The sequence below is a fragment of the Pleurodeles waltl genome, chromosome 11 (genome assembly GCF_031143425.1).
Source record: "Pleurodeles waltl isolate 20211129_DDA chromosome 11, aPleWal1.hap1.20221129, whole genome shotgun sequence".
NCBI lineage: Eukaryota > Metazoa > Chordata > Amphibia > Caudata > Salamandridae > Pleurodeles > Pleurodeles waltl.
In genome coordinates this window covers 972,255,557-972,279,227 of record NC_090450.1, presented here as the reverse complement: position 1 = coordinate 972,279,227, position 23,671 = coordinate 972,255,557, and the positions used below count along the sequence as shown (strand labels likewise).

General features: G+C 44.0%; 1 protein-coding gene across 9 annotated transcripts in view; it reads left to right on the top strand.

Moving 5' to 3' along the window:
* YDJC (YdjC chitooligosaccharide deacetylase homolog) overlaps window positions 1-23,671 on the top strand; it is a 74,937-nt gene that overhangs the window by 28,303 nt on the left and 22,963 nt on the right. For 5 of the 9 annotated variants that reach the window (XM_069215230.1, XM_069215228.1, XM_069215232.1 and 2 more), the window contains exon 2: window positions 13,643-13,821. In XM_069215230.1, coding sequence (XP_069071331.1) covers window positions 13,658-13,821 — 164 coding nt within the window. In that variant the 5' untranslated portion in view covers window positions 13,643-13,657. Of the gene's footprint in view, window positions 1-310; window positions 334-1,586; window positions 1,609-2,147; window positions 2,559-3,349; window positions 3,373-13,642; window positions 13,822-23,671 lie in introns of those variants that run through there. The other 4 variants (XM_069215234.1, XM_069215236.1, XM_069215227.1 and 1 more) reach the window with 4 other exon arrangements.

The following is a 23,671-nucleotide window of genomic DNA, read 5'->3' as shown; positions in this document are numbered from 1 at the left end:
TGTAGAATGTTATAGGACCAAAGTCTGCAAGCTGGCTTGTTCGTGGAGTGACATGGAGGTAACTGGCTGATATAGGTGGAATGGTTCTTTATTGCTGAGCGGGTATACTATGGTCTTAGCCCCACAACGCCACGGTCCTGCGCACTCCACTCTTTGGGGGATCCATTATTTAGAAGTTTCAGTATCTCGACACGTATAGCCCCCCTTCCAGCACTGGCAGGGGCACTGTTCGTGACGTCAGCTCGTGTGGGCAGCACCAGTTTAGGGGATAAGGGTGGCCAGCAGGTCTCTTTGCCAGGAGTTGTCCATTGAAGGGTTCCCGGTTTTGGTGTTGTAAGATTTCATGCTTGGGTATCTGCGCAGCATTTAAAATGCAGCCCGTGTAGGTTACACAAGCTAGTGGGGGACACCCTTGCGCCCCTGGGGGTGAGGGAGAGTGCACATTACATTCCGGGGAGGGGAAATCTGTGGGCCACCCTTGCAGCCCGGAGGGGGAGGGGAGGGTGTGTCTGGGATGTGGGCCACCCTTGCGCGCCGGGGATTGTGTGGGAGGGGGGAACTGTAGGTCACCCTTGCGCCCCAGGGGGTGGGTGGAGAGCTGTGGGGACCACCCTTGTGGCCCCTGTTAAGGGGAGCTGTGGGGGGCACCCTTGCGGTGAGGGGGGAGCTGTGGGCGACCCTTTCACCCGGGAGGGGGGCTGTAGTGAGCCACCCTTTAACCAAGGGGCGTGGGTGGGGGGGGGACATACGGGTGGGCAAGCTCTTGAAAGCTTGAGCGTGACTCTGGCTCAGCTCGGGGTCCCCATGGACCCTCGAGCCCAGTACGAATAGAGAGAGAGTTTCTCCCCCCCCCCCCCCCCCACACACCTTTATTCGACAACTCTCAGAAATGGAAAATGTGGGTGTGTTTGTGTTTCTTACATTTTTAACACCGTACATTACAGGCTCGGGGTGGGGGCGGGGGGGGGGGGGGTAAGGTTCGAGTTTCCTGTGATTTTTGGGCAAATCACCTAATCTCCCTGGGCCTCAAAAATGAATATAACTTGTGCTCCACTACCCACGGGTCGGGTTCGCGCTACATGAAACTGCAAAAAGAAACGGGGGGAGAGTACATTTAAAACGTGCTCCAGGGCTGCAGTAGTGATCCCTGACTGATAATTACAGTAAACAAAAACAGAAAGGTCGTGTTGCAAGTGAAAACCGATCTCTGCACGAAGTGTCGTTGAGTGAACCGGCCGCCTTTGTAGAGACTCAAAACATGCACAAATGGCCAGTATTTGTGTTTCGAACGGGGGCAGACCAGTGGGAACTGGTGTCAACGCGGGGGGGCTTTGCATTTTCAGTCATCCTCAACAGGGCAATTAGATGTTCCTAAAGAAACCGGCGGGCGAAGGAAATGCTGGGTATTGAAGAGCACTTGGCTCCGCAGGAAATCTAAAGAGGGTGTAACATGCCAGCCCCCCCTTGGTTCCCCCACCACCCGTAGGACATTCACCCCTGCTGGCATCACGCATTTAACAACACAAGAACTGATATAAAGATGCACTGACGTCTGCATCCATCCTTACCCAGGGGGTGGTGGGCACTGCAGCATCACACGCTAGTGAGGTCAGTGCCCACCCCCCTTTCTCCTGGTTGCCCTCCATTTCATCCCAAGTCGTGGATGCCGCCCCTGCAGACTTTTATTTATATACTTATTTAATAATTCCGCGGGCTCGGCTCGTACTTTGGCTCTTAGAGCCAGGCTGGCCCCCATGGCTCGGCTCTTTACCTGGATTGCCCAGCTCTACACCTTTAGTGTCGGGAGTTGGGGGGCGTTTGCGGGCCTCGCTTGCGTCCAGCGACACATTTTTTCGAACGGGTATCAGGCTAGGCCGCGAGGGTGACCAGAACTTTAAAGCCAAAAATCGGGACATCGCACAAAAATAAGACCTACAATTGTACAGAATGACGGCGCTCGCCAGCGTAGACTTGCAGCAGATGCACTGAGAACCATAAATAAAATGTAATTTTTAAAGCCAGTATGTTGGCTCTTAATTAAACTTCCTTCTTGTAACCCCTGCTTCGGAAAACATAAAACGACACCTCCCACCGTTGTCAGCGACCCTCTTCTTAAAACCGGGACGTGAGCTGAATATCCTGAAATCCGCAGGGACAGCTGGGGGGGGAACCGGGACTGTCCCGGCAAATCCGAGCCCATGCCTCTGGCGGGCACATGACGGTCACGCGCTCCGAAACTAAAGGCCAGTGTGTGCACCCCCTTTATCCAGAGAGCTGCCCAGAACCTCGCCCCCGGGGTGCCAGCACCCGGCAGGCCGGGCTTGGCACAGGCCCTTTGGGTGGTGTGTGTCCGGGGTGGAACAGCGGGGGCGTGCAGTGTCCACAAACACCAGGGGTCACCGACCGAGGGGAGCCCGCCCCAGGGGCACCCGAGGCCAGGTGTGCTGCCAAGGGTCCCGCCCACCTCCCTGGTGCTGCCGACGCCCCCCAGGGCGGGAAGTGGCTCAGATACACGGGCTCAGTCCTGCTAGAGACCCCCCGTGCAGCGAGAAATGCAGGTGAGTTTTATGTGACTTGTTCACGCCACCAGAAGGGAATGTCTGATTATTCATTTAAGGTATTTGAACGGTTCTCCCGACTTTAAATCCCCGCTTCTCCTTCACCAAACGGCGTGATCCTGAGCAGATCGCCCTATCTACCCGTGTGATTCCATCATCTGCGGATGATTGGACATGCATAGATGTAGGGTACCAGTACTAGGCGCTGTTTGATAAAGGGGCACCTCTAGGCACATGGGAAGCCTAAACTGTGTCGAGTGTTCTTGGGGGCATCCTTGTTTTTGGTAATAAACTACTTGTCCCGGTTCTCTGCGCACCACAACCACTTCGTCTCCCAGCTCCTTTAATCTGTGTTTTCCCCCCCCCAGAATCAGGGCATCGGAGTCCCCCGAGTGTGCGAATGACTCGGAATATTGACGCCTTCCAGATATGATTCTCAATTCCCTCCCAAGCTCTCCCAGTTTCTAATTCTTCCCGGCTTTCCTCCGGTGGGGGGACCATCTGTTAAACGGACCTGGACATCTTGCTCGGTTGCAGACCTTTTTTGAGGCCTTAAAAACTTGGCTGGCCAAGATAATTAACTCTGTAAGACAACACTGGCCCAACCTCAAACACAGCAACTTACCGTGCAGTGACCCACACCGAGCCACCGTGGCCCAGCCAAACAAGCAAAGCCTCATACAGACATGGACTTGTGGGTGGGCTAGCCTCCTGAACACATGCACACTGTGCCAAAGCTCAGCATCTAGCGCTACATAGTGTGCACGCTCACCCGTGGGTATCTAGGCACTGAACATGTGATCTTTTTTGTTGTGTAAGTCGCTGATACTCATTAGGTCTCTCTTACAGGCGCTTTAGATGCCATTGGTAGTGCTTGAATGGAAAAATAGAAGTTTCTGAGAAGTGCCTGTACTCTCCAATGAAAAGTATTACGTTTTTCTTGAAGTGCAGGTACTCTCTCTCTAAAAAATAAAAAAGTGCTGGTACTCAGTACCGGACAGTACTGGCCCATTTAAAGCACTGGTCATTGGGGACCTATTGTTTCTGAAAAATAACCTTTTCTTAGAGCACACTTTACTTCCGCCCTTGCTGATGATTGGATGGCTGTGTTGCCTGTCTCTGTTGTTTGATTTTGATTCGACGGCTTTCCTTCTCATTCAAAATATAACTGTATATACTTACAGCGGGCTTTGGGTTTCCCTTAGTCATGACTGGAAGGCTTTGTTGTTTATCTCCGTCTTCTCTTGATTCAAGAGCGTTCTTCCTTTTTCTTGTGCTTGTCCTACGCAGGAGCATTTTGCAGTGTTCTACGTGGATTAGTTGTATCCTTCCACTGCATTCTCGAGGGGACGCTTTTTAGGTCTGTCTCGAGAGCACAGCTCTGGCCAGACGTAATACAATCAGCCTAAAACAGTGCTTTCAGAGATACCACAGACCGGGGCTTTGGCTCTGTGTCGATGTTGGTAGCTAGAAGTACGGTTTGATTGCGATTAAGTTTTTTACTTCCACAAAAAAGTGCTCCCCCACCATGCAGCTGCGATTATTTCGTGTATTTTGTTTCTTTATCCAACAGCACGAGCCAGCAGCAGTATGGCTGCCTGAGCTTGAACTTTCATGAGCACACATGCTGTTGTGATGCTGTTAAATTGTCTTAGATAACTAGATAATGTACGGTGTTTGTTTTTCTCTGGTTGCAGAACGGATGGGGGAGGGGCAGTCGTGAGGAATGTTTTGCAGTCCCAGCACCCCCCCCCCCCCTTGCATCATTAACATTATATATCAAAGTGCAGGTTTTTGTTTGAGAGCAGTGAGAGGTGCCCAGGGCTACACTCATCCACATGGATTTTTAGGTCTGGCTCGACAATGCAACGTTCACTTGACTTCCCGTGATCAACAAAAAAGAGCTTTCACGGTATTGGGGAAAGAGGGGCTTGGACTCCTCCCATGCGTTGGTTCCTGGAGAACAGTATTCGATTGGGACAAATTTGTGTGTTTACACTAACAATACTGCTTTAATTGCACTGTTTTCTTGTGGTAAAGCTTATACTCTACAGCAGGTCTGAGTTGTTAATGGTGACAAGTCAACCTTCATGGCTATAGGTCTGATCTGTTTGTTATGAAATGTTACGATGAAGATACTACGCCTGACACATTTATTGTAAAAAGCACATGTTAAAAGCCAATAGGCGTTTAAATGTGGATTTTTATTACTCTGCATTAAAACCTACAGTTTGGTGTTTTGTTACATAGAATCTCACAGGTTACCACAGTAGGCAGTGGTTTTAGTGATGGTTACCCCATGTGGCAACCTGTTGCAATAGAAAGTTTGAGCTTCTTGAATCTCTGCCAGGCCTGCTTAAGAGATAAGGCTTTTTGCTTAATTAACTGATTTTGTAAGCCTTTCTGAATCGTTACTGTTTGTCTGATGGTTGCCTTGTGGAAAGGTTCGGACTCTCAATTGTAGGTCCGATTTGTTTTTCGTGAAAAATTATACACCTGATTGGTGCATTAGGAACTGTTATGTCCTGTGCGTATCAATTGTGAAAAGCATTTGTTTAAGCCTTTAGCAGTTGTCACATTGTGTTACCAGCTATAGACTGCTATTTTGTTACACACATTCTGACATATTACTGAAGTAGGCAAGAGTTTTGGCATTGCTACCAACTCTTTAAAAACCCTGGGTGTTTTCTCTGTGATGAGTCTGGAGGCTTTGCTGAGAGGGGTGTATACTGTTTTGCAAGTTGTATTTATTTAATTTATATTTGTAATTGTATAATCTATGCACAAAGGTTGCCAGTTCATGTGTCTTTAGATAGGCAGGTGTTGGGTAAGGTGTAAAGTCGTCATCAGTTCATTGGGTAAAGTCATATGCTAGGTTTCGTAAGTTTGATCTCTTTATTGTGAAACGTTATAACAAAGCCAAGATGCCGGATCCATTTACTGTGAAAAGCATTTGCACATTTGTAAGATTTGCACTGAGAATCCTTCTTAAACCCTGTTGGCATAGATAGTATTTTGCTTTGCCAACTGTAATTTTGTGTACATTTGCGATTTAATAACTGTGTGCCCGATGGTTCTCTTGTGGTACAGCTCACACGTACTCTCAGCACAGTAGCCCTGAGTTGGTTATGGTGACAAGCCAATAACAGCTATTGGCATGATTGGTGTGCAGGGAGGGTTTACGCCAGATGCCACAGTTGTGACCTTTTTTATGAAAAGATATTACAACTGCAGTAGGCCTCGCTTCTTTATGGTGAAAAGCATAAGGTAAATCCAACAGGCCTATTACAGTGAATTGTTATCACATTACGTTACAGGCAGTAGAAAGGTATCTGGTTACTTGTAATCTCGCATGATAGCGTAACAAGCAAGGGTTTTGGTGTTGGCCATTACTCGGACAAACTGTGGTAGTAGGATGTCACTGAGATTATTCTTGTTGGGCCCTACTGAGTAGTCCTGGGCGGAGTTTGCGGAGTTCCGCTGTGCGGAACACTGTGAAGTGACCAAAAACTCTGCTGCACTACACAGAGTTCTTCAAATGGCAGAGTACATTAGGTTACGCCGGTCACGCTTATTTTTAGCGCTGGGTGTTTGTTCCTCGCTGAAAAATCAGCGCAAACGGCACCATGCGGAGCGCAAGAGGGCGCTGCTTTCTCTCTGCCGCATGAGTAGATTTTCTACTCGAGCAGCAACTTCCTCAAGGGGAACAGAAATGTCTGAATGTGGGCGGTAGCGACCGCCCACTTTGAGAAATCTCGCTGGGAGGTAGTGATTTTCATCAATGACGTTTGCCAACTTAACGTTGGCGAGCACGAACTAGGAAGAACTCCGCTCCACTGCGTGGGTTTTTTTGGAACTCCGCGCTCTAAGCGGAGTGGGAAAAACTCAGTGAGCGGAGTTCACCGCCCACCCCTATTATTGAACTCAGTTGTATATTGTTTTGCCAATTGTAACGTTGTAGGTGTTTTTAATTTTGTAACTGTATGCATCATGGTTACCAGTTTGTGTGCACTTCAGTGGGCTTGTGTTTTTTATATAGTACCAATCTATTGGTAAAGGATGTAGGCCTTATTGGTTCACTTGGAACCTTATGTCAGATTCATTAGGTGTGATCGTTTTTTTATGGAAAGTTAAGGCAATAGGCCTTTAAGGGTGGATTATCGTTACACTGCTAAATCCTATAGACATGTGTTTTGTTATGTGGAACCTCACAGGATATCTTAGTTGGCAAGGGTTTTGGTGTTGCACTATGGTAATTCTTAGTACGCTTTACTGGAAAGGATTTTATATTGTTTTGTCAAATGCATGTTATACATATTTGTAATTCTATCATGGTATGCCTGATGGTTGCATTGTGGGAAGGTTTATGACTAACACAGTAGGTCTGAGTTATGGTGAGAAAACAATGAGAAAGGTTATAGGCCTAATTGTTAATAATGAAAAGTTGTGATAGAGGTAGATAGACAATTAAGGGTAGATTGGTATTACTTCGTATTAAAGCCTACAGATAGGTCTGCTGTCTGCTTCCATCCTTGACCGCGTACTGCCTGGGGAAATGGTTCCATCCGCATTAGTCACTGGCTCTCTTTGTCTGCGAATGATGGCATTTTCTGATTTAATTTATTGTGCATATGTTGTTGAGGTTGTGTGTGTTTTTATTGCGGTTGTGTCCGAGGATGAATGGAAGACTGAGTCAGTGAATGGATAAATGCCTTTACTGTAAGTGCAAAGATGAGCCAGATCTCCTGGCATTGCCAAAGGTTGTTGATCTTTTATTCAGCACTCCTTGAAAGTGCATTTTTTCCTTTGCTCTCAATCCCTCTTTTTGCCTCCGCCACCTGCACTTGTACCATTTTGCTTCCTACCTGCCCCACTCTGTGCTGCCTGTCCTCCTCCCATCCTGTTTACTTCCCTGCTCCTCGTGTTACATTTCTTTTCCTTAGTTTCATGGCCACTCCACTTCACAGGCACTTTTTTTTGTACTTTTTAATTTGCTGTTTCTACATGGTTGTGTGCTATCTCAGAAGAGTATGTTAATGTTTTCTGTGTGTTGCTATGCATGTGTCATGACACTCAGTGGCGTAGCGTGGGGAGTGCAGGGGGGGCCGGCCGCACCGGGCGCAACATCTTGGAAGAGACTAAATCCACGGGTTAGGGGGCGCAAATTACTTGCCTTGCCCCGGGTTAGGGGGCGCAAATTACTTGCCTTGCCCCGGGTGCTGACAACCCACGCTACGCCACTGATGACACTTGCATCACGACACAAGTGCTCATGCATCGCAATATATGCATGGACTTTGTCAGCCATACAAGAATGGGGTTTCTTTAGTATAAAACCAAATCCTTGGGGCTGTTTTTCTACAAACTTAATTTTGAAGATCAGATCAACATCAACATATTAGCTTCATCAATATTCTGTGCCTTAAAAATGTTTAGAAAAATCTGCTGCTTTATTAGCCCCTCATCTCTAAGGACGGTGGTCTCCACCCTTGTTCTAGCTAAACTGGACTATTGCTATGTCCTGTTTTTGGGCACAAAGAAAATGCTTCTTCTCAAACTTCAGATGCTTCACAACGCTTCGGCTCTTGTTGAAGATGAGTCTGTATCTCAAGCCATAAAAAGCTTTATTGGCTTCCTGTAGCAAAGAACATCGAATTTAAAGCTCTCTGCAGAGCTTTTAAGGCCCTACATACCGCCCCTGGATACATTCAGAATAGATTCATTTGATCTAGACCTCGAAATGTCAGATCAGTAGAAACCTAGCACCTATTGTTGCCTAGGGCCAAACAAGCCTCATTTTCAGAACAGTACAATTCTGGAGCTCCTTTCCCATGAATTTGAAGAACTGTTCAGACCTAATAATGTTTAGAAAATCTCTTAAGACTTGGCTTTTCACACACTAGGTTTTGCATATTTCATTAATCCCTCTTCGCAACAGCGCCAGTGCCACGACGCGTCCAGGCAATCAAGCGCTATATAAAACTAAATCAAATTCCAAGATTACGGGCCATGCCTTTGCATATGATTGGCAAAAAGCATTGGCAAAGCCAAGAGCTCAGGCTTTTAAAGAAGCGACTTCTTGGCTATGCCAATGCTTGTTTTGTTAAATTCAAAAATTCAACACCATGAAAATCTTAGATGACCCACCAAGATTAAAATATGTGATTCTAAAGTCAAACACTGTTCCCTGCGGGAGATGCATTAGTCCACTGAGCAATCAATTCCTTGAACAAAATCACTGGATAGCAGACCCAATATCAGTGTGCCGATGAGGCAAAATCTGGGCAGTGAGTGTAAAAATTCAGGACAGAGGGTAAACAGTTAGAACAGAATATCAAGACATAAGGTCAGTTTTACGCACACATCTGTGGATGTCATACAGTGCTAAAATAGACCGCTAACACAAGTACAGGTCAAAATTGGTTCGTTTTGTTTGTGTAATATATAGCAGTATTGATCAAACATGGGTATATTCATTTAAGGAGTAAAAAACATACACATTAAGCTCGGTTTTACAGCCAGCGCAAGGGACAGTTCACAATTGTACCCTGTATTATAAATGATGGTGCCAGAGGCATCGCTCAGTTGCTCAGTGTGGGCTTGAGATCATAGGTAGCAGCCCTACTAGATTAGACCTTGTTTTCAAAGTGTACCTTTTATCAGAGCTGGCAGAAGTAACGCGCTCTTTGTTCCCAAGAGCAAAAGAGTAGAAGGAATCGGAGAAGGAATATTTCAATTTAACCTGTATCCGACTAATAAAATAGATATCATGCGTCAGTCAGATTAATTAAATTTGGCAAAAATCCTTTTGATCCTTGCAGTGGTGCCAGGCATGGAACATATATGTGGCTGCATTTTATTTACATTGGAAACTTCACCAGGTAAATTTGAAAAAAATGTTTGCTTTTCCCGTGTACAGAATAGGTTGTTACCTGCAACAGCTGGCAAAGCAGGAGCTATTAATAGACGAGAATATACAGTTCCAAATGATGGGCAAGGTCAACAGCTTCAGCAGCTGTGCAGGGTTTCTGAAAGTTTAGGGAAGGCAGAGAAGCTTTTACAGGCGGGACCAGAGCCACATTCAGGGTCACTTTGGCAGCTGCCTTACAGCACCACTACAAATGGTCACTAGAGTTCAACAAATGTCCTCGATGCTAGTGCATAGGCAGGGCCCTTGAAACTAATTAGCAGTGGATACCCAATAATGTGTCAGATGACTAAATTATCCGGCTAGAAAGGCAGATTGTGCGGCATAGCACAGCAGATTCTGTGGCAATATTCACTGTTACCTTAACAGACATTACTAGGGTGTTGGTAGAGGTATCACTTCATTAGTACCCGTATATCACCTGAATAGAGCAGTCATTACTTTATAGGTGGCTGTCACCCTTGCAAATGGTTTGACACTTTGTAGGAAGAGATTCCACTGACGTACACGAGGGACTGTAACCTTTTCATCAGTTTGAGCTGGAAGCATTTAGCTTAAATCATCAATTTATACATCAAATGGTGGATTATGCAGCAAGTGTTAGATCCATGACCATGTGGAATATTCCATGGCTGCAGATTCACCAAATTCCAGTGGCCCTTGGTATTGGGAAACAGAAACGCTAAAGAGTAAACTTTCATCAGCTGATGCTTGTATCTGTGCTGTAGACAAGCTCACCAAAAAGATGTCAGGAAGGAAGTAAACTCAACACAGATCTCAAAGGTTCACCCAGGGGTGTGGAATTTTAATAAAATATCTACTTGTCCATGGGACAGGTTGCTTCTTAATATACTTGTCCTATTAAAAAAAAACAAAAAAACTTTTCCCTGTGGTGCCACGCAGTGCAGCGACAAATTATGGCAGCAATCTCATTATGTAAGAGCTCTGATAATAGCCTTCCTGATTGTGCCAGGGCTAATACTATATATAGTGGGGCTTGAACACTAGCAATTTCAAGCCCTACTACAGCAGTTTCCTTATTTTGCCACCTCTCCACCGATCTACATACTGGGGAAACAGTAAGCAATATTTCTAGGGCTGGAAATCCTCAGTCTGTGAAAACCTACTAACTTGTGTGTTTTAAGGATTTTCACCAGCTCTTCTCTAATCTTTTGCCAGGCTGAGAAAGGTTGAACATGTACTCCTGACAAGGGCAGAAGTAGAAGTTCTTCCAGGGTTGGGGAAAAAAAATAGTTGGAGGGAAAGTGAACTTGTAAACTCTCAATAGATTTTTGCACGAGAAGCTCTACACATGCATTTTTGCTGGTGCTAAAATGCAGTTCACAAATATTTTCTAGGAGTACGATTTCCTGGTCTACTTCTGTAAATTCACGAAAGCCACTAATTCAAAGACATATAGCATGGGTGCACTGTTGTGACTTTCTTTAAGAATTGGGCCCCTAATTAGGTCTGGCATTAACCAAGACATTTTGTTTTTATTAAAATTCTATTTCTTTATCAGCTGCCTTTACTTTGAGTGACAGCATTCTGCTCTTCCACAAGGAGCATATTTGCACACAAAGTAGTTTTGTTCAGTGCCATGAACTACTGTGGTGTGCCTTTTGAGACCAAAAAACTTGTTTTTGCTTTTTGCCAATGTTAATAACCATGGTGAGGGCCTGGCAGCTCCCACAACAATAATGAGTTACAAAAGCCATGTCAAAACAAGACACACATTGACAAAACCAAAAGACTGACAACCAATGTCAAATCGGTTAGCTTTGCCAGTGCTTGTTTATTTTCATGTTTCCCACAATCGTGTTGAAAATGGTTACATTGCTTTTCTTACACTATGAATATTTTTTGGAAATACCAGCATGCATTAACACATTTTACTAAATGATGCTCCTAAGAAATAGTACCTACAATTTCATAGTAATTTAGCAAAATGTTTTTTTCCTACTTGCTTTTTTCTGAGCATTTTATGTTGAAAGCAAAGAACCATTAATCTTCCTTACAAGCTTCTGCAAACATTTGTATCTAATCAAAGAGCATTCTGGGAGCATTTTACGTAGCCTGATGTTGTTAAACTTTTCAAACGTGTGTACATATTTTGTTTATTTAAAAACCTATATATATTTTTTTTTTTTTACTGGAACCACTACCAGTAGTAGAGTGTGACTGTACAACATTTATTTTGACCGCTTACCCCAATACTAAAGGCTTTGCATTAATGAACCATAAATACAAATTCAAACAGCATTAACAAACGGACACAAATAGTACCTCAACTGCTGACAGTTCCTTTCCCTGTAAACTGGCAGCCAAAGGGTTTGTGCTGCAGGGGGTTGGGCCTACTTGTCCTAAGGACAAAATAAACATGAGCATTTGTTGTCCTTGACCCCAAACAATATGCCCTGGGCGTCGGGCAATTGCAATTCCACACCCCTCCTAACCCAACAGAATTGAGAGGTTGGGTTATGGATTTTAAAGTCCATCAAAACACGCCATTGCAACAGGCCAATGAGAGAGGTTGAATTGTTTTTTCTCAGGGGTCTGGCATGTTTTAAAAACTGATGCTTATTAAAATATTTGTGTAGCAATAAAAATATAATTTTACCTAATCCTACTTTTCTTCCAATAACATATACGCTTTTTAAACACCTTGGTGCAATCTGAAAACGATTGTCCTTGTATTGGACGGACCTTGACATTCTTACTAATAGCACAGACCTTTTAAGCAGACCAGTGACTGTGTAGACAGCAGGATTCGAGCCCTTGACAAACATGCTGAGAGAGCCAGTCGTTAGGCCACAACCAGCTTCTGCGTTTTCTGATAAATACATTAATACAAAATGCCTTGATAGAAGAGTAGTAGTTTGGTCGTTGGGGTCCAGTATTTAATAACACAGATATTTCCAGACAGTCTCAATTAAAGTATTTGTGTAACAATAAAATATTTTTTGTCTAATCCTACTATTTTCACATTAACAAACACAATTTTAGACATAATTGTTTAATTAAAAAAAGACTAATAGGATCTGAACCCTTGATCTTCAGATTGTTGGTTGGGGAGAGGAGATAATAATTTATAGCGCAGCAATCAAAGTCGCAGTGCCGTGCTAGGAGGAGAGGGCAGGACAGCACCATATCTGCTAAGATCTTTTACAGTGGACCCTTCTTCAGTGTTGTCACTCTTTCAGGCTGCCTAGTGCCACACACACACCTTTGCAAAATAGTTCCAAAGGTGTATGCATTATATCTAGCACAGGTTTTCTACTGCAAGTGAAATCTTCCAGTACTAAATCATATGAGACATACATAAAAACATTCCCCACATTGTAAATGTGGAGTAAAGTGGAGCTATCTGAAAAGTTAAGAGAAATATAAACATTTCTCCCTCTTAGCACCTGCCTTAGGGAGGCATTATGTTTTTTTACTGTAAAGCCCAATGTACCATTGTTAGTCGATAGAGCTTTGTGTCACAAACCATGGATGTAGCGTGGACATGCCCATGTACCACCCATGGGGCACCCTAATGCAAAGTAGTGCAAAGGGCTAGTTCCATAACGTTTACTGCTTCTTTCCAAAATAACAGTTTTGCTCTAGGAAGTAAATAATCTGCATCAATTAGTGCCGTTTTGTGACTTTGCACAGGTGCAAAATGTTGATAAATCTGCCCTCCAGAGCTTTGGGCCGGAACCATGTGGCCACAACACCCATATTACTTTTGTAGATATTTGATACTAAAGTCAATTAGAGGAGTAGTAGTTTTTTGTGCACCCCCCCTTCCCACCATGTATTAAAAACTGATATTTCCAGACCGAGTGTCAAATGAAATATTTGCTTATCAGTAAAAATTAAATTATGACTTAAACGATTTTTTTTGTTTTTGAGTGAATCATGGCTCCATTCTTTGGAATAGAGCAGACCTTTAAGGCAACACAAGATTCAAACCATTAGACTGAGTTTCTGCATCAAATAATTGTGCTAATGAAAATAAGATCTGCCTTGTTCCTCTTAACATGTCACATTTAGCTTCTACCCAATTCACCCCCATAGTCAGAACTTTTTTTTAGTGTTTCATGTTTTTGTTTCATGACCTAGTTGTGCGATCTGACATTTTATGAATTCTGTATCTTGTTTCTGTCTGCAGCGCCTGCTCCCCACAATGCATCAGTCCAAAGTGAAATTGATAGTAACAGGTGACGACTTCGGCTATTGTCCAAGGAGGAACCGGGGCATCGTGGAGTGTTACCTTGCCGGGGCGGTATCTAATGTCTCTCTGCTGGTGAATGGCTACGCTGCCTCCGATGCAGCGCTCCTTGCGCGAAGGTGAGTTATTTACCACTCGCTGAACTCCATTAAGAGTGAACTGTTTATCACTGTGTCCCTTTTAGATGAGATATCATTGATTCCTTCAGTGCTTGGTTTGCCTTTAAAAAAAAAAAAAAAAAAAATATGCAGGGGCTAGATATTTTTCTTAGGAGGCCACCAGTCACTGCCCGCATAGAAGATTGCACCAAGCAAGGTAGTTTCTTATAAAGGGGCTTTGGAAAATTGGGGGGGGATCTCCTCCTAGAAAATTTCTCTTGGCACTTTCCATGTTCGAAAAGCTGTGTTATTCCGTCACACAATTTCCCATAGAATCGTAATATCTTTTGGCACATATATGACCATCATGTTGTGCTCGCTGCAGAGCGGTCATGAATTGGGTGTGCTTGTGGTAAGAACACCTTTATGACACAGTGACTGGCATTGTCAGAAACACTCAGTCTTCAGCCTCCACCCTGGGGCTCTCAGTCCTGGTGTCATGACCACCCAACAACTTCCTGAACTCACTCTGACACCTACAGGCAACTCATTTTACAGTAGGCACTTTACAAGACTCACATTTGACACGAAAACACATTCTTAGACTCAACAAACCCTCTGTCCCTCTCATTGGCTTCAGTAGCAGACACCCATTAATGTTGTATGAAGAGGGCAGCACCAGTCTAGCATAGGTGGAGGGGGGAGGGTAGCTCACATTTCGGTGTAGTAAAAGAGACCAGCCCACCTGAAGGTGCAGTACCATATGGTAGGGAGGTCACAGCTTAACGTAAGGTGTGGTAGCAGATGGTAGAGAGGGAACAGCTCACTTCAAAAGGTAGTAGCATTTGCATATGGGAGCATGGACCGTCCACCTTAGGATGAAGCAGCAGCTGCAATGGAGGGGACAATGACTCTAACATGGAGTGCGGGTGGGGGAAGGGGTTGGGGAGCTCACTTTAAGGTGGATCAGCAAGATTGACGTCTTTGTCTTATGGTGGAGTAGCATGTGGGGGTAGTGTAGCATAAGGTGTGCTCCAAGGCAGGAAATACCTCATCAGGAGGAGCAGCAAGGATGGGTTTACATTGTGTCGCAGCGGTAAGTGGATACTCAACTTGCTCCAGAACCCTGGAGAAGCAAGCGAGTAAGAACACCCTGCAGTAGACCAGCAAGTAGGGAAAGGTATACCTGAAGGGAGATCTGCAGGTGTAGTCTAACTTGCCATCTATTGTAAAGATGGGCGGTGAGTGGACAATGTGCATGCATTGAGGGCGAGCAGGAAGAGAATAAGGTCATAATGTGCAGGCACAGGTGGTGCAGTCTCATCTTAAACAGATCATCTTAAGGTGGCAGAACAAAAGTGGAAGATATCACTTTACAGTAGAGCTATATGTGAATGTATGATCACCTTAAGGGTGGGCAGCCAGCAGAAAAAGCCTCCAGAAGCATGCAGGAAAAGCTCACTTTGAGGTGCTTCACAGCCTGTCCTGTTTGTTCCTCAACACCCACCTTGGTGCTTTGTTTATGCCTATTATTCCCCCTCGAGACTTTAGTTACTGTAGAAATGTGTGACCACTATTACCCCTTGAGAGAGGTACCTGTACTTAATTTTAAATTATACCCCAGTATGCTCCCTGAGACTTTGACTAATACCTTATTCTACAAGTAAACCCAAGATTGCTTCCAAGAATTTTGACTATACTTTCGATACCATGGCATTTCAAAGTGAGTCAAAATCTTGCACAGTCTTGCCAACCACGTGATTTGGCAGCCATTTTGGGTGCAGCTAACTATTTGAAACGCACCCCGGCCCGCTGGTAGTTCAGGGCTTTGATCTCCATTTGATCATGAAAGGGTGATGAAGTCCTCCTCGAGCGCACTCCTTGTAGGTAAGAGTCACCTCCCTTCTCTTGACTTGTTTGGCAGCTTCACATAACATTCACCCATGGAGTTCAGGATCTCAGAAGATACAAAACGAGATTACTCATTCGCAACCTGGAAATCAGGTTTGTGCACTTACTGAATGGTAATCGAAACTACCAACACTTGAGCCAGTAAAAGAAAGTTTGTATTCCTTTTAGTTCAGTAAGACACAGCCTTTATTGAGAAACCTCAAAATCCTGGTCAAGTAAAAACTGCAAAGTGTACCCAATAAGATCTCTTTGGAGTCATTGAGAGTCATCTGTGGCAAACGACAAAAGACCAGAACTGAAGAACTCTTTTGTTTCTCAGATCATTATGGCACGAGTTAGTAAGAAAAGTTGAAATGGGGAATCATTCTCTCTCAATCATCAGTGAATTTCATTGTGGTATTTAGTATTTTGTGTTTTTTTTTTTTTTTTTAATTGTTTTCAGTGAATCAAATGATCAGACTGCAAAAGAAAGAGCCTAGTATCAGTACCCAAGTAAATTGAAGAAATAAGGTTAGAAGATCGTGAGTTTTTTTTCCTCTTATCGTCAACCTATTTCCCCTAATAAACTAACTTCAATGTACTGACTGTTGGGACTAGTTGAGTGGAAGATTCATAGTTTCTCCTCAGTGTGGCAAATCTAAACAGGAGAGTGGACCTAGACAGAAAGCCAAACCTGCAAATACAAAAAAAAAAATGTCTGAGCAACGTGGCTCTGGGTGTGGATGACCAGCTACAGGCCCCCAATTTAATAGGGACTTTAAATAAGTGTTTCAAGTACAGCATATTTAGCCAGAACATTAGTGGAAGTGTAGCCCATACTACAGTTACCACCCCAAGAAAATCCGGTGTTAAGAACAGAATTGTGACTATCAACCTTGTACTGCCCTATGTGTAGACACAGCTCAAAATCTGAGGCTTCCCAACCCATTTTACAACCAACCAAATATTTGAGTACTGCTTTTAGTCCGCTTACTACGGGCTTGTCCGGAACCTCCGCTGCCTCTTCTGGTAGTCACCTAATTAATGTGAGAGTCGTAACTTCTAGTCTTGTTCCTCTTCTCCCTCCTGAACGTTGTAATGATGAGTGAGAAATTCACAGTCTTCATGAACCAGTTCCAGCTCCATTTTATTCGTAGACCAGCAGCCTTCCCGATGGTTCAGCTAAGCCGACTTTCATTTTGTCCTGTTTGTGCGAGATCTTAGCAACATGGTCCTTTCTGCTAGTTGAAAACGATGATCCTTTGTATATGATTTTAATGGTTTCAAGGAGTCGTTGAGGAAGCTCTTGGCCAAACATTCATATATGCAGTGCAAAGATAACGAGTTAGTGTGTTTGCAGCAGGAAAATAAATACCTATTATCCTTAGTTTCCAATTGTAATCATTTTGTAATGGAAACTATTGGGCTTGATGAAACAAGTCCCTCCCTATATTATTGAGAGCTACATGACAATCTTGAAGATGTGTTGGCTCATTTTGCAAACCACCTGGGACCGATTCTGAATTTTCAGATTTATACGTCAAATTTAATCACATTATGTACTGAAAAGGGGCACAATCCAGAGGTGATTGTGGTCTATCAAGATAATTAGGAGATTCAATCTCTTAATCAGGATGGTCCTGTACCTATGTGGATGGGGTGTGGAGGGGCGTTAGAGGTCTTCTGTCTAAGTAGTAAAAGGTTAAAAGCCATTGTTAACGTTAGCGTCTGAACCACAGCAAACCTGGGCATTTCACTAGCAATTACCCTGTCAAGCCAAAGACACTGGCTCCAACCCAGGAATCGAGGATGGAGGTTCAGGAAAAGAAGCATGCTCGTTGAAGGAAAATGTCAATTTATTAAATACTTTGGTTAGTAAATACCATGGCACAAATCCCAAGCATCTTACCATCCCTGTAGCTGCTGTTAGTTAATGCCAACCACAGAAGTTCCTGCAAACCATGTTGGATTCTGGAACTACTTGACATTTTTTTTACATTCTTTTTGCCAGGTCCCTGCTCTACTTGTGATTCAAAATGAGTGGTCAGAACTGCCCTCCAGGATTAATCACATAGCACTGTTAACCTATTATCATGATTTGCAGCAGTAGTCCTGCTGAGACCATGAGTTGTGATCTGATTGACTCACTGTGATTTGGAGCCCATTTAGAGTTTCCGTTGATTCGACAGCTCAATCCCAAGATTGATTGAGTCTTTCCGAAGGTGCCCTTGTATTCTCAACACTACATTCGTGTTATCAGGCGTCTCCAGACCTGATCTCTGTGTTGCCCCTGAATGGGGCAAAGTGACAGTCCTAAACTGCCCAAATGTTATCTAGATTATCAGACGTCTTTCGTGAAGATAGAGGCAAAAAGGTTACCCCCACACAGAATCTTTGACTGCCAATCTGCCCTGCAGTGAGACTTGTGCTAAGTCGGAATAGGAAAACATCTAACTTCTGGCCAGTGGGATTTTTGGGCACTCTTTGTCTACTGTCTCTTCTCTTTCGTTTTTCATCCAGACGAAGGAAGGCCAACTTATGCCTATATTGCTTACCATATTTTTCAGAAGGGTAACTAATGAAAATTATTACTCTTGATAACAATCTTGTTGGACGAACATTTTTCATTGTTATGTGGATATTAGGAATAGTTGAGTGGGAGATTGAAGGATTCACAGTGCTCTTGCAGTGAGCCTAAGCAAATCATCTGATGAATCTTGACAAGGTAAAGCACAAAAGCTCACCGTAACCACAAGAAGTAGTCAAGAGGAGCCCAACTTGATGTGCAGCAGCTAGTAGGTAAGAGCTCACAGTAAGATGCACCAAGTGGAAAAAACCTTTCTTACAGCGCAGAAGACACTGATGACAAGCTCACAGTTGGTTTTGTGACGAGTGTAGAAAAAGCAGATACTGAGAACAAAGTGTGGAAAAAGTTATGTTAGTGTGATATAACATGGGTTAACTTAACAAGTCTGACAACAAGGTCCTTAAAAAGGGAGAGTGTTTTAGAAAGTGCTCAGTTTTAAAGTGGTGCAGTGACGCAAAAGCTTAACGTAGGGTGGGAATGCAAGATGGTGGTAAATCACCCTACGATGCCACCACCGAGTAGAATTAGCCTCTACCTTAAAAGGGGCAGAGAGTAGTTAAGGTTTTATCTTAAGTTTTAGCAGCGGGTGTGGAAGTGCTTGCTTTATTTTAAATATTATAGGAGCAAGAGAGTGACTTTGTTTACAAACAACTGTCAGTTGGGATCACAACATTTTACAGTAGGTTGTGAAACTTCTGTATGGAGGATGCAGCCAAATGTCTTCATATTTAAATATTTACATTGGTTCCTGAATTATTACAAGTGTGGTCATTGATTAAGAGTCTCCTGGCATGATATTGATCCTTGAGCATTCTTGAGGAAAGTGAGCAGAGATAGGTATTTTATCAGGGAGAGAGTTCAGGTACACCTGAAGATTTGGGAGGCACAGGGAGATTAAGACTGGCCAATGCTTAATTTGTGAAAATACATAAGTGGCAGGCTGTCGTCAGGAGGCCACTGCATCTTGTACCACCTATTTCCCCTGTCAGCGTTGCCAACAAAAGTATAACACAACTACCGACCATTGCACTCATACAGTTCAGAATATTTTAGGCCCCCAAAGTTCCAAGAGTGGCTTGAGTGACAGATATTAGTCATTTTGATGTGTATTAAATTAATAAACAACTTTTGTAGTTCACATCTCTAAATTAGACAAACAGTGCCAACACGTGGCAGACTGTCATAAATGCAGCTGTTGACAATTAAGTGCCAGTGCCAAGCACCAGAAATCACCTCCTCAAATTAAGCACATAGGCTGGCTGAGCACACGTTGTGAGTTTGGACATATATTTATTTAAGTTTGAGAAGAGATAGTAAGGGATGGAGCCCATTATGGCTCTGAATTCCAGATTATGAACTTATTGTGAGCACCATCTGACTGCCAAGGGGTTTGGTCATGGTAGACAGAGGTAGACGTGTGTTACAGAGTTTATAATATATCCTTGACACTGATCTGAGTATGTTGTTCAATGGGCTGGAATAATACAGGAGGGCCTCACAAGTAGCAGGGTACAACAGTCAAATGTCCTAAGAACAAATGAGGATATCCAAGACTTGGTTTGATGCAACGAGATGCATGGAAAGATTTTCAGAATGTTTAAATTAAACTGGCTTCTGTAGTGTTGGTTATCAATATTTCTGTGTTCACAGAAGGGTTATGGTATACGTCCAAGTTTCCTCAATTCCTGTCTAATTATGAGACTGCGATGTTAAGATTTGACTGTCTGTTTCAAGGTTTGTAAACGGAGAAAGTTTTGGATACTCTCACTGGGCCCCTTAGGAATTCAGTGGGCATAGCTATGTTACTGAATAGGAAATGGTCCTCCCCTCTTTAGGAACCTTGGTACTGGGAGCCTAATAGTAAGGCTCTACAGAAGGCATTTTGGTGGAAGTTAGAATCTGTATAACAGTTATTCAATAGCGAATATATCAAGAATTTCAATTTGGAAAATGTATTGCTAAAAGAACTACCAAAGCTCTAAAGAACAGCACACTATGGAAAATTTACTTTAAATCGGACAGTCCCATATAGCATCATAGGCTACAAGAGGCCCAGACAATCTTCGTGCTGCAAGGTGTCCATATGACACAGATATCCTGGCCCCAATGAACTAACAAGGTGGCCGTGAAAGATCACATTTGGATTTCTCCCATTACCCATTTTGAATAATCATGCACATTGTTTGGCCAATGAAGAGCAAGCTATCTAGGACATAAAAAGGCCCAAATGTATCAGTTGCCTGTAGTAAGGTATCCATGGAAGGGAATCAGTATGATGCATATAAAAAAAACTTTTAGAGTTTGTTGATACATTTTCTTGGTGACAGGTCTGTAGAGGCACTAGCTTTTTAAGATAAAATCTCAAAATAGGTTGGAGCCAAAGGGGGAAACTCAAAGTATGAGTTAAAATGCAGAGCTAAACTATTGTATGTGCATAGCCACTGTACTGCTTTTAAATCTTGCATTTTGGTACATGTTGCAATGTGAGATCTATTGTGTGGTTCTTGTGCTTCTGGGACCTTGAGATGTTTCAGGCTTCAGGTAAATCTGTCTGATAGTTGTGGCCTGTTAACATCCAAATGCTGGCCTCCAGGCATGCCAGGTCTAGGGGCTGCCTGATTAACTGTGAGACCAGGCACTGTTGCCAGTCGAACCCCAGCAGCCCAAATAAAAGGAAAAAAAAAGGCTGCTGGACCAGTGTTTCAATATCACCACACTTACTTTGCCTTCATCAAGGTTGGTGCTGCCAGACTGGCATGCATTGAGTAATTATAGTTCATCTTGCAATGTCACTGTGAGGGAGTAGTAGTTTGCCTTTCTGGTAGCAGTGGTGAACAGCTCACCTTGCAGTGGTACTGAATGGTACCCGGGTCGACTTCTGCCCACATCCTTGGACCAAATAGTCCCTCGCAATACAATGTGGGTTCATGTCTCAACTGCACATGGATGTGGTTGCTATTCGAATACTTCTCCCCTCTCTGCAGTCTTTGACACAGTTCATCACTGGAGTCTCCTCGTGTTTTTCACGACACTGGGGCTAAGAATAAGACAGTATATCTCCTTCATCCTCTTAAATCTCATACAGATCATCTGAACCTCATCTATCACCTCTTGCATTTGTTTAGTCAACTGGGATGTGCTACAGGCCTCAGATTGCTCAGGTCAGGTTCAGCATTTACCTCAGCCTTTTGCCCTTACTCATCAAATCATTGGGTCTAATCTGCTACAACTATGCTACATTCTTATAGTTCATTGAGAACTGTCCTTTAATCAGATCTTGCTTTCCCGCCATCTTCAACTGGAGGACCACAAATCATGTCAAATTGATGGTGCAAGACAAATTCTTACCTGTGGATCACTGGCTCATGCAATGCATCCGGTCCTCATCGCCTTTGAAAGTAAAACAATCTGTTGGGTTGACCAGGAACTAGGACATCACCCGAAGACTTGGGAGCAATATAATTGTCGAGGCTCCTCCCGTTGAACAACGACCCTCAGGAGTCTTCCATTTCTGTGTTTTTACTCATCAGGTTAATACAACCATCATCACTCTTGTGTTCTTGAATCTGAAATACGCAAATAACTTTTACCTTGGTGCTCTCGAGTGCCAACTTCACAGACTACAATAGATTCTGATCACAGTAGTGAGACGCATCCTATTTTACAGCCATATATCAAAGTCACCTCCGCCCCAATCTCCCTACCATGGTTTCCAGATGAGAAACATGCACATAGCCCACAGGTGAAGTCTCTGCATAAAGGTGCATCTCCGACGTGCAATATCTCAGGTTGTTTCGGGCAGGGAACAGTGAGGCCAAACTTCTCAGTCCAGACCTCATAAAGCACACACCCTCCCTGCTCACATAAAAAGACCTAGCAAATATTTAGCAACCACCACTGCTCACAGTGCCAGGACTGAAGAATGTTTGATCATCAATCTCATTCTTCATATACACATCATGACTTTCCCCTACCCACCTCTGTGAGGTCTAGCCTTTACAATGGATCATCTCGGCCAACCTCTCATTCAACTGACTACATCTCCACTGCAGCATTAGTACATTTCCATGGTTCCACGCATGTAGGTTGCAGCAGTCGGCTTCGTACTCACCCACACATGCATGCACCTTCACATCTCCGAAGGGTCGCTGACAGTGATTCAGGCACATGCTCATGGCAGTAAAGTGCAACATAAATGAATGACCATGATAAATAAGTCACCTTTAAGGAAGCAGAGACTGTGGTAAACAGCTCACTGTAAGAACGCACTAAGTGGTTAATTTGTGCTGGTGGTTCCCCTTGCCCTTCACCTTCTACTCTACTTTAATATGAGCTGCCTCCTCACCTAGTGCTGTACCTTATGGTGAGCTGCCCCTTGCTGCCCTTCACCCACACACTACTTCACCTTAATCTGAGCTGTCCGTCATCTACTTGTAGTACTAGGATGTGCTAATGACATGTATTGTTTATTTTTTCTCCCCTTTAGTTATGAGCATTTAGGCGTTCAGTTTTCTTGATAGAATTAGAATGTCCATTTGGCATTCTGCTGTTGTCACCGCTCTACCAATCGGTGCAGTGAGAGCTGTGAGACAAAGCTTTTCGCCCTCACTCACTTTCCTGGTGGGCCTTTATGCTTTCCTAATTAAACGCACAGAGAGAGAGAGAGAAACACTCAAGGTGTTACTGCGTCCCATTTTCGAGCAGAGCATGCATTTCTACTGCTATACCTCATGGTGAACTGTTCTCCCTCCCCCCATTCCACCTACTGCTCCACCTTAATGTGAGCTGTCTCCATCACTTACTTCTGTTCCTTATGGTGAGCTGTCCCAACCATCCCTCCTACTACACCTTGTGGCGAGCTGCACCTCCTCATCTTCTGCTGTACCTTATGCTGAGGTGTCCCCTCACACCCACCTGCTCCTAATGGTAAGCTTACCCCTCCCTCCCACCTGCTACTAAATGTTAGTGTGACGTCTACTCTCCACCCGCCTGCTATCACACGTTAGGGTGAGATGTCCCCTCCCTCCCACCTTTTGGTAAGCTGTCCTTTCCCTTCCACCTTTTACTAAACCCTAATGTGAGCTGTCTCCGCACCACCAGCCTACTAACCCAGCATTTGTGTGAGCTCCCCCCTCTCTTATGCACAATCCCTTGTTGATACTTCCACCCCACCCTCTCACAACTGTGGTCTCTCACCTTGCTGTGGTTACAAAGCATGGCTAAGTCAATAACAATATGTACCATGTAATTATTCCGTCTGATGAGCTGCCACATCTAGCAGTACTGGCACAGAAACGTCTCCCGCCTGCCAGCATGCTAAGCTGCTGTTCCTTGGCATGGAGCCCCAGCACATTAGCGCCTGAGGAGCACTTGCTGCCAGCTGGAAGGAATGTG